The sequence below is a fragment of the Haliotis rubra genome, unplaced genomic scaffold (assembly GCF_003918875.1).
Source record: "Haliotis rubra isolate DU_JTF1 unplaced genomic scaffold, ASM391887v1 Scf220, whole genome shotgun sequence".
Classification (NCBI taxonomy): domain Eukaryota; kingdom Metazoa; phylum Mollusca; class Gastropoda; order Lepetellida; family Haliotidae; genus Haliotis; species Haliotis rubra.
The window spans coordinates 647675-659772 of NW_025766226.1; the positions used below are offsets into that span (position 1 = coordinate 647675).

The following is a 12098-nucleotide window of genomic DNA, read 5'->3' on the forward strand; positions in this document are numbered from 1 at the left end:
CAGCCCTCATCGAGTGTTGTCAACATTAAATAGTTCACCTGCACAACTCCCACGCACATCAGATGATGCTACTGAGAAATCGCTTCTTGTGCAACACGTAAACAAACTTTGATTAGAGTACTTGTAACACTCGAGTACGACGCAGTATGTTATATATACGACTCACAAAGATTAATAGCATCACGCGGGTGATTAACCTTGGCCGTCAGCCGGTAACCTTGACATTTCCATTCCTGACCTATTATTGATTTAATGATACTATTGAATTTTCTAAGGTCACGGCTTCAAGGACGCGGGTCATTCCTTCGATACAATACTGGCTGTTGTGTTAAGGTCATTTGGACCAACTCTCACTTGCACTAATGGAAACGACTATGGTGTAATGGGAATTAGAAAGGAATATATCTCAATCCTTTGGGTAAACATATCCGTATCCTTGCCACATGAAAGGACAGACCAATGGAACATATGGGTAAATGAATAAAAGCCTGAACTAAATAATGGCACCGATTGTCAACCGGTATATCCCATTCTTATTATGTAGCAAATATACGAGAGAATACGGTGTTCTAACGACTATCAGCACATTACGGCTGTATCACAGCGGATGAAAATTATCAAATCTGGGGCAGGAAACCAGTGGACGATACCATGAGCATGGATCCATCCGGTTACCAAGATACAGAGTGAGTAAGTGAGAGAGTGAGTGAGTGAAAAAGTGAACTCTACTACCAGTTACACCTTTTTACGTCAGATTAAGGTGTCAAGAAAGCCACCAGCGCCTTCAACCACCCCTCGGACTTTATAAGAATGGGGGTACTGTGGGCCGTTTCGCACTCACCATCTTTACGGGGGCAGGATTAATTTTACAACGCTCAGGAAACACTTCTCTTCCACATACTGTCACCACAAGTGACGGATTTCTCGAAGCAAACTGGGCAATATGAAACTTCAAGGAAAATACTTCCACTTGGTATAACTATTAACTATTGACATGTGTATGAAATGCTATGAGCGATGGCTGATAGTCTTGAGTAAACAAAGCATGCACGTGTCATCTGCAAGCACCATGGTGATAATGAGGGTACTGTTTAATCAGAAGCAGAGCCGTTTAGGATGATATCGCCATGGCAACAACTCACGGTGCTCAAAGACATTCGAAATCATGCTATGTTATGTGTACAAACTGTTACTAGCTCGAAGACATACGAATTACACGCCGGAGGCGTGATATACCGATCTAAATATTATTGAAGGCATTGGCGGATCCAGAGAGAGGGGGGGTGTTGTTCAGGGGGTTCGACCCTCCCCCCTTTCAAAATGACTTAAAACCACATTAAAGATTTGTTTTGTCCCCTCCCCCCCCAAAAAAAAAAAAAAAAAAAAAAATTAAAAAATTTAAAAATTCCTGGATCCGCCAATGGAAGGTAACTAGGGGTTAATGGCGAAAACGAAAGCTTGCGTTTTTCAATAAATGTTCGCCAACGTAGTGAAGACACAAAATATAACAATTTCTTCAAATGGTATTTTGTTAATACGAAACCTTTTTAACAACCGCATACCAGTTTAGAAGGGGCTTGAACTTTTTTGACAAGAGGAGCAATGCTCTACTACCTGGGCAAATCTACAACCCCGGTCGCCATATAGCTGGAATATTGCTGAGTGCGGCGTAAAGCTAAACTCACTCACTACAACCCCGGCGGTTTCCAATTTGATGCCATCGAAACAGTACTTAATAATATTCGATAGGGCAACATTAGAATTTGAATCTTTAAGAAATATTATTTTAAACCTGATCAAAAATGTTAAGCCCATCTTTCAGGAATGAAAATAAATAGACCAAAAGGCCGTTTGAATAATGTACGCCTGCATCAATGGCCAAATACTAGTGCTGGAGATTGAAGAGCGAACGAGTTGCAATCCAAAACAAAGCCGGCTCGGCCTTAGAACCTCCGACGGGTACATGTTGACGCAACTCCGCCAAAACTCCTTGATCAAAGAGATGCTTCGACTCTCAAGATATTACGAAAATCAATCGTCAAACCTCAAGCCCAATCACTTTACTATGGCTCGAAATCACTGTCGCTACAGGCTAAGAGAAACAGTTAGGCTAAAATCGGATTTCCTTGAAGCCAAATGCGGTGTTCTCAGAGTGTCCTGGACGAGCTGCTGACAATGGGCAGACACTATGTATCTGATGCTGTGATCACTACAACATTGAATGTAGAGAGTTTTACTATGGTAAATGAACACCGGCGTGGAATGAAGGGTTTGGAGCACCATATTCCTGTTGTCCTTGTCCTTGTCCCCGGTGTGTGAGTGAGTGAGTTTAGTTTTATGCCGCTTTTTGTAATATTCCAGCAATAGACACCGGAAATGTTCACGCATTGTACCCATGTGGGAATCGAACCCGGGTCTTGGGCGTTACGAGCGAACGCTTTAACCACTAAGTTAACTGTCACCGATTTTTGTATTATCAAAATCAACACTACCATGGTCTAATTCTTAAGTGCATAGAATAGATATTGCATTGTAAACTACTTGACAAATATTGACAAAATATTCTCTTCGTCATGGAATTATTATATATTCCAGAAGTGTGTGTATTTGTTTAAATGTATATTTGGTCACCATACATGCATATGATAGTTCAATATATTTCTTATATGGCATGAGTAAAAAGTACATGGCCGCAATATCACTCGTTTATGTGTAATAATACATCATCGTCATAATCAGCGTCGTCGTCGTCGTCGTCAACGTCATCGTCATCAACATTCTCGTCATCATCTGATAATAATTTGATAATGACTACATATTTCCACCTAGTACATTACATTCCATGTCACAATGCATCGTCGTCGGTGTCGCCATCATCATCGTCGGAGTCGTTGTCATTGTCATCGTCATCAACATCCTCGTTATCATCTGATAATAATTTGATAATGACTGATCATTTCGACCTAGTTCGTTACATTCCATGTCACAATACATCATCGTCGGTGTCGCGTCGTCATCGTCATCGTCATCCTCGTCATGATATGATAATAATTTGATAATGACTACATATTTCCACCTAGTTCATTACATTCCATGTCACTATGCATCGTCGTCGGTGTCGTCATCATCATCGTCGGAGTCGTCGTCACTGTCATCGTCATCAACATCCTCGTTATCATCTCATAATAATTTGATAATGACTGATCATTTCGACCTTGTTCATTACATTCCATGTCACAATGCATTATATGTCACGTGTTACCCGCGTATTGACACAGTGCGTGACATAACCAGCTGTACTGCCAAGATGTATCGTGACATGAACCAATAACGATATGATGACACATCATGCAAGATACAGTTAACAGTATTGTCATAATGCAGTGTTTGCGGTACAAACATCGCATCTGTTTGACATGGAATATGTGCTTGACATGGAATATCTGTCACATTGCCACATTGCCACATCAGTTAGGCATGTAAACTAACAATGATATGTGACTCAATACATCCTGTGTGAAACATAAACCGCCAATATGTAAAACAATAAACCTATGCCACACGTAAACCAAGAATAAATACAATAATGAGAATATTTATAACGCGCCTTTTTCCAGCCATGATTTCCGGCTCAAAACGCAAAATCTGATCATTTTTACCTCTGATATCCCAAGCGGCCTGTTAGGCGCTAGAAGGTTAATAGTCTCACGACTTATTTTACCGGGTACCCATTTTCTGCTGGGTGAACAGAGGCAGTTTGAACAAACTCACTTGCCTAAGGTGATAACACATGTATTACGTGTAGGGCAGGACTGAAGTCATAGAAACTCTCAGAAGTCACGCTGTCACACACGGTCACCCATCCAAGGACTCTCCGCGCCCAACATTGCTTAATTAACTTAAACCAGGGAGACTATATGTTGTAGAGTATGCCTGCTTAAACTGATTGTGACCTGAGCTCTATGCGCAGGACGACACACCACCACGAATGTGTCAACACATATATCCTGACATTACCTCTTGCATAAAAACTAACACTTTTGTCACAATTCATAATATAAACCACACACACTTTAACAATAATGCATGTTTATTCTTTACGACATTTAATAGTGCAAGAATGGTGAGTGAGTGAATAAGTATATTTTTACGCCGCTTTTAGCAATATTCCAGCAAAATATCGGCGGGGGACACCAGAAATGGGCTTAACACATTGTACCCATATGGGGAATCGAACCCGGGTCTTCGGCGTGACGGGCGAACGCTTTAACCACTTGGCTACCCCACCGCCCCTGCAAGAATGATTACACCTCGAATCTGTACTTTACTGAGAAAGTGCAATCCCAAATATAACAAATATTACATTTAACCACTTTCTAAAGGGCATTATGTAATGAAAACCAGAAACCAGTTACATAATGTTGTGCAACAGGGAAAAAATGAAAACATAAATATTATTCAAACTATTTCTTTCCATTACAAAAATATTTTCCTTCAGTGTACAAGTCCGAAACCGATTACACATGAGGTACGCCTTTATGCAAAAGGTCAATGCATTAAATGAAGACAATACGTTTCACGATACATCTTGTAACAAGATAAGTAACTATTCATTTGACCGTCTTTCAGGGCATTTGAGCATGACATCACAAGCTCAGGTTTACGAAGATGATACCCGGATGTTAAACGTTCCTGTAACGAGGAAGAACTCTGTCTGAGTTAATATGCTCATGCCAATAATGGTTGTCACCCCCCTCCCCACCCCAACCCCACACACACCCCACACACCCTCTCCAATAAAAAAACATTGAAAGGGGTGAAAAATTGAACTATTATTGGCATGAGTATATTTCACATTCACTGTTGTGCAATATGTTCCGAAAGCAGACATGAAACAGAAAACGATGAGTTTGATTTCAAAAGTTTCCGGGTTTCCTTAAATACGTTAAACAAGAAGGACAAAAACGAGAAAACCCTTTCCACATCCATAAGAAATGTCTGCTAAAGGCATTTTCACAATTAGGTGGGGTTAAGACGTCAAACAAGTTTACACGGGGGTGTTGTGGGAGTGAGTGAGCGAGTATTGTTTTACGCCGCTTTTAGCAATATACCAGCAATATCACGGCGAGGAACATCGGAAATGAGCTTCCCACATTGGACCCATGTAGGAATCGAACCCGGGTCTTCGGCGTGACGCGCCAACGCTTTAACCACTAGGTTACCCCACCATCCCCGGTATGTGAAGGTCAATATATCGATGTACTAGTAACCCAAGTAAGCCAAGAAATATCCATCATTGCTGTTCAGGAGAATACCATCCAACAGGCAACACGCCACATTTTGATAAAAGCAAAATAACCCTTTTATTATATATACGAACTCTGTCAAACGAAGAATCGTTGGTACAGTTCGGATAATGTCATCAGCATGTGTTTATGAATTTATAAAAAACAATGGCAACACCAGCTGAGTACATCATGTCCCACCGGCACCCGTCCCAAACCATGGAATGGCAAGTCAATTGGCAACGCGTGATAAAACCCTCAATAAATAGCCGTGTAAAATATCATTCGCTGGTCATCCCTTGTCAGAATGATAGGTCATCATAAACGTTTCCTGTTACTGTTCGTTATTATCTTCTGATACCTTCGCGGTAATATTTCTACACATGCTCAACAATATAACCTGTCTTCCAACAACAAGGCGAACATGTCAACTAAGCAATGTAAGACATAACTTACCCCGTACGACCTCAATACTACCATGACTTCAGACATTCTTCCACACAATGTAACCAGCCGGGCGATACAGTCCCTAAACTTAACCAAACCAGGAAATATTTCAATGAAAAAAAAAGGAAATGATTTTAACTGGGCTGAACTGAATAAGTTCCCCACTACAACCCATATCTTGATACTGCAACCGCATGCTTGTTTCCTCCATGCTTATGAATGACATCAGTGTCACGGGTTAGTATAGTGGCCACTTTAACAGATAAACCAATACCGCTTAATCACTTAGCCATAAGTGTTATGACAGTATATATTCTGTACGTCGAGAAGCCAAGTCAGTCAAAGGGACACAACTGGTGTAGTTTTCAAAACATGTCACTTAACATGTCTCCAGCATAATATCATCTAACAATACTTGCTTCCTTTAAAGCTGCACAAATAAGCTGGATTTTATTACGTAATTGTTTTGATGGCTTTTCAATATCAACGATTAACGATCATTAAGAGACATCACCAAAATAAAAATAAACAAAATAGCTTTTAAGGATCATGACGGTAATTATTTAAATGCTGAGCAAATTATGAATAAATCTTGTACTCCATCCTATCTGTTTGGTAGAGGTAGTTTCCGATTCTAATAATATCTCGATAAACTATTTTTTCTCCTTCAAATAAATGTGATGGGTGTTTGAAATTGTTTATGAGGTACCTGCACATATAAACGTCTTCATATCAGCCTAACTGCATTACTGAAACACTTAGCCCTAAGTGTGTCCACGAGAACCATCTATTAATTTTACCAACTGATCTCGAGATCTCCTTGAAAGTCGTAATCAAACCGGAAGTGACGACAATATATCTCATTGTGCCGTACAATGAGGCACTTCCGGAAAGCCCTCTCTATGTGAAAGTATTTCATTGACTTCCGCTGACGGACAGCAACGATAGGAACAACCCACATACTGCGGTGATCAGATCATTACAGAATAATCTGTATGTGAGTTTATATGTTCTTTGACAGACTAGAAAGCATCGGAATTTGTAATAGAGCGCTGAATAGGTTTTGATACGCCATTTTGAACAATGTTTCAGTAGCATTACGGTGTGTGAACTAACGTGGAAGGAATCAGCGAGGTGACAAGTTTTAGACGTTTGCCAGCCTGGTGAAACACCGACAACGGTATGGCGCTGACAAACCTAGAAATGTAAATGAGATTCGATCACAGATTACTGCATGCCTATTAAGGGACGTAACTTTGTACAGCGAATTGAGAACATTTCTAGGCATAGGCGTGTGTCTCTTCGTTATGATGCCAAACCCTCGCAGGGGCGGTGGGGTAGCCTAGTGGTTAAGGCGTTCGTTCATCACGCCGAAGACCCGGGTTCGATTCCCCACACAATGGGTGACAATGGGCACAATATGTGAAGCCCATTTCTGGTGTTCCCCGCCCTGATATTGCCTAAATATTGCTAAAAGCGGCGTAAAAACTAACACACTCACTCACTCAAAACCTCGTATATTCAATCGGGACCGTCCCACGTTATCGTGAATGGCAAATTTCATATCTTGAGAATACTTGTATTACTTAATCCTGAGACCTTGCTTATGTACTATACTCTTAAAAAAAGATAGGGGAATTTCATTTTTAAATTACGATTGAAAACATTGGGAGTTATATATGACTCTATCAATGTTGATAAGAGGATAATGTTTCGAGAGTGCATCACCACTTCCACTTCCTTATGACAATAGTTGTTTGTACAGTAATCGCTCTTCAAAGATGATTGGTGTATGACGTGAAATTTGCATGCGTACGAATTTCATTTTAAAACCAAAAAACCCGGCTAGAAACAAACACTAACAACTGTGGGATGCAAGATGATTATCAAAATTAATGGCCTACAGTCATTTATCGACCTTCTTGAAAACCGTCAAAATCAAGAATGACACCCCATGCACGTGTATGGGGCTACTGCGTTGTGCACGTGCATCCAATGCGTTGTGTTTAGGGGTTGTGACAAAGAGAAATGGTGGTGCTTTCATAAGATGTCTGTCTTTGAAAAGTTTGTTATCGCTTATACTTTCTATCCAAATTGAAAGTTCAGGTTCCCCTATTTTTTTAAAGAGTATAATATATGTGTGAACGTATATTTAACAAGACCGCCTCCGTGGTGTAGTGGTTAGAGCGTCCGCCCGCAGAGCGGAAGGTCGCGGGTTCGATCCCCGACAGCGTCATACCAAAAGACGTTAAAATATGGTACTTGTTGGTCCCTGTCTGGCGCTCGGCATTATGGGCACAACAAGGACTGGTCGGTTCGGAGTCAGTATAATGTGTCTGAGTGGGGTATTCATGCTTCACTGCGGCTTGGTATCTCAGTGGGCTAGCACTATAAAACCAGCTTAAGTCTGGGCTAGTACAAGCAGCCGCACATACACATACACACGCATGCACGTCGTCATATGAGCGAAATATTCTCAAGCACGACGTTAAACCCAATTTCACCTCACCTCACCTCACGTATATTTAACCTTAATTCAGTGGATGAGATAAGCGATTATGAGGCGACCGTGTTTCCATATCAAATCATCAAAGATTCAAATCAGAGTGAGTGAGTGAATTTAGTTTGACGTCGCACTCAGCAATATTCGAGCTGTATGGCGGCGGTCTGTAAATAATCGAGTCTGGACCAGACAATCCAGAGATCAACAACATGAGCATCGATCTGAGCAATTGAGAACCGATGACATGTGTCAACCAAGCCAGCGAGTCTGACCACCCGATCCCGTTAGTCGCCTCTTTCGACAAGCACGGGTTACTGAAGGTTCATTCTAACCCGGACCTTCACGGGATTCAAATCAGAGAAATAATCAGTCTCCATTTTCCGACGAAACAGATTAGATTGAGCGCAAAGTGCGAAATGCTCTGAAAATTATTTGAATGGACCACTGAAAATTGGTGATGACACCAGTTGTTTGCAAAAAAAGGACCATACCCTGCCCTACCGGTTGCACCTACGAAAATAACACCTTGGGAGTGAGTGAGTATGTTTTTACGCCGCTTTTAACAATATTCCAGCAATATCACGGCGAGGGGACACCAGAAATGGCCTTCACACATTGTCCCCCGTGTGGGGAATCGAACCCGGGTCTTCGGCGTGACGAGCGGACGTTTTAACCACTAGGCTACCCTACCACCTCTAACACCTTAGGAAGGAAAGCAATAATTTGACCTTTAGAAAATGAGACCTCTGCGATATACCGAGTTCATTTAAATTAGTTCCTGGTATCATTTGACCTCAATTGTCTGTCCAATTGTTTAATCGCATCAATAACAATTAGTATGAGTTGTATGACAAACAAACAGACAAGTACAAACTAACGACATCTAAACAGTGGCACCACATTACACTCGTGTGGCTCCAGGATGCCAAGCCTACCATTCTCTTGTATAAAGGAATAATCGATAAATTGAAAACATATGTCTTCTACAAAAAGGAAATTAACATTACTTCCGCATTGTGACGTCACAGTTCGTGGCCAACTGAACTGCACCTAATGATGTTAGATCTGTCTCTTTTAATGACGTATGACTTATTTCTTGATAACTGGAAAAATATTCGTTGCGTTTTTCAGATTGTGAGAGTCCGGTGTCCATACGCAAAGGGAAATCCAGACCGAGTCTTTAGAAATGTATTTTCCCAATTCACGTAAGTCCACATTCAATGAGTGACCTGGTTCCGAGACATATACACATTCATAAGAGATAATAATTTAAATACATATCTTCACTTCAAGGTAAAGTATATAATTTGTAAGATTCACGTAAAACTATGGTTATTTTCAATAGAAATAAGAGTGAGTGAGTATGGTTTTACGCCGCTTTTAACAATATTCCAGCAATATCACGGCGGGGGACACAGAAACCATTGTATCCAATCGAATTGGGGCGTTAAACGCTTTAACCATTGTACCCATGTGGTTTTACACCGCTTTTAACAATATTCCAGCAAATCGAACACCGAAATGGTCTTCATTGTACCCGTGACTTGAGCGTGACGAGCAGAAGTTTTAACCACTAGGCTATCCCACCGCCCCCTAGAAATGAGAAGTGAACCGAGGATATGTATTCCTATTCATTCACCTAATTGTGTATATCAAGAACAGTGCACTGAAATATGTTTGGCTAATACCTTTGTTCAAGCAGTTGGAGAACAGTTACGTTCCTACGGTGATGAAACAAGTGGAGATAAAGAGGTGTTATTATGCATCGTTGATCAAGATTGCAGCATGAGATAAAATGTGCCATTATCTCGACCATCACAAAGCTCCGATAGGAGGTAATTCATGAATTGAGAGCAATTATTGGAACCTCGATTGTCCTGTATACTAGAATGTTCTTACTAACGATGACAAGATAGAGTGCAATACCCTCATTTCGTCTCACTTTTCTGACATGGGCACTGTGTTATTATCATTGTACAATCAACATGGATTTGCTTCCTGGTACTATGTCATAATTCTCTTTGCCTCAGAGCCCAAGTTCATTGCAAGGAGCCAAATGTGTGACTGACTGAGTGAGTATGGTTTTACGCCGCTTTTAACAATATTCCAGCAATATCACGGGGGGGGACACCAGAAATTGCCTTCACACATTGTACCCATGTGGGGAATCTAACCCGGGTCTTCGGCGTGACGAGCGAACGCTTTAACCACTGGGCTACCACATCGCCCAAAGGAGCCAAATGAAACAAGACGGGAGGCAACCATTAACCCTGAATTGCCTCTTTGTGACATCGTGTATGCCACAGGAAATTTAAGATTTGTTTAAGTTTTCTTTGAATGTTATTTTCATAACCCTGTTTTTGTTTTCCCCAAAAAGGTATAATATTGCACATTAGCCTGGCTTATGTCACGCTTTACTATATATAATAATGCAGAAAACTAATGTTAGAATGTTTTCATTATCTTTATAACATGTGCTGCTACAAAGAGGTTAACTCATAAGACATTGGTTCATGACAAATGCAATATCAGATTTCAAGTGAATAAACAGTTTGGCGATATGATGGGGGGGGGGGGGAAGAAACTCCAGAGAAAATGTAGCTGTCGGGGATGATTTCTTTAATTTATACATTTGTTTTCATCTCTAACCAAAACATAGGAACATTATAACGCCCATTGCATCACACAGCCACTATAGGTGATGTATGTCTTGTGCTTGAAACCTAAACTGACGCACAAAAGATCGTACACACCCATGTCTGATGATTGCTAACATAAAACAAAAAACGGTTATTCAAAGATGATTTCACACAGATACAGATGTGTTTTGACTATACGTTTTCAGTGTTCCAGCATCAGTTTTCAGCTCAGTAACGTTGTGAAAACGTTTATGTTTTATTTTCAAGTGTATGCTTTTATTTCGTGGTTGCCGGAAGACGATTTTTGTTGTTTTGATTTGAAACTAACTCGTTCGGGCACAATGTATTTATTAATAGCTAGTCAGATTGTTGTTAGGAAACTATATAGACTGTTTGCAAACAATGTATATTGTTACAAAGGCTTCAGTGGAAGTCACAACCATTGGTGTGTACATTTTTAGCACGGTCCTAAAATAAAGGCAACAGATATCCTGCTAACACAGTTATTAATTGTTAGGCAAACAACAGTCCAATTTTTTTTAAACAGGACACGGAAAAAGAGGGAAAAACCCAGGGGCAATGAAATCCCGTTCGTTCGTTCTTTCGTTCGTACGTTCGGAATTATGCTAACGCTTAGTCTCTGGAAATATATAATTCTGATGGTAACAAATAAACCCATTTAAATTGAAAAGGTGTCCCTGTGAGATGAGAGATTCAGAAGCTGGGGATATCTAGTCTTGCTTCATTTAGGACTTTAGCATTGCAGGGAGGGCTAGGCAGTAGGGAAAATAGAGGAGTTCAGGGACTGTGAGACGGACTAGTTCTGAATGTATCGAATCACTATTTCTGTGGTCCTGAAGATTCAACTGTACGGGATTCAACTGTACATGTAATACAATCGAAATCCGAAGCATTTCAATGCATATAGTATTTTTCAAATACAAAAATGACAAATATATTTCTAAAAGAAAAAAATCTATAAAATGCCTTAGAAATGAAACACTGTGTCTGTATTTTCTTCTTTCAATGTTTTTTCTTTCAATTTGCAATTATATTTTTAGAACTAGGAACACATGAAATCACAATGGCGTCCCGCAGTTTATCACAACGAGAATATCATCTTCAACAAATCTAAATATGCTTGAGTAATATATCACACACTCTTTGTCACGATCGCATAAATATCTCAGTATGTAAACACGGACGACAAAGCGCTTGGAACAG

The 12098-nt window shown here is 40.3% G+C and overlaps 1 protein-coding gene across 3 annotated transcripts in view; it reads right to left on the reverse strand.

Annotated features, from left to right (window-relative positions):
• LOC124277351 (regulator of G-protein signaling rgs-2-like) overlaps positions 1-12098 on the reverse strand; it is a 126320-nt gene that overhangs the window by 83695 nt on the left and 30527 nt on the right. For 2 of the 3 annotated variants that reach the window (XM_046713005.1, XM_046713004.1), the window contains exon 1: positions 5742-5799. The exons of the other annotated variant lie outside the window; for it this stretch is intronic. In XM_046713005.1, the coding sequence (XP_046568961.1) occupies positions 5742-5777 (36 nt within the window). In that variant the 5' untranslated portion in view covers positions 5778-5799. Of the gene's footprint in view, positions 1-5741; positions 5800-12098 lie in introns of those variants that run through there. 3 annotated transcript variants of the gene reach the window in all.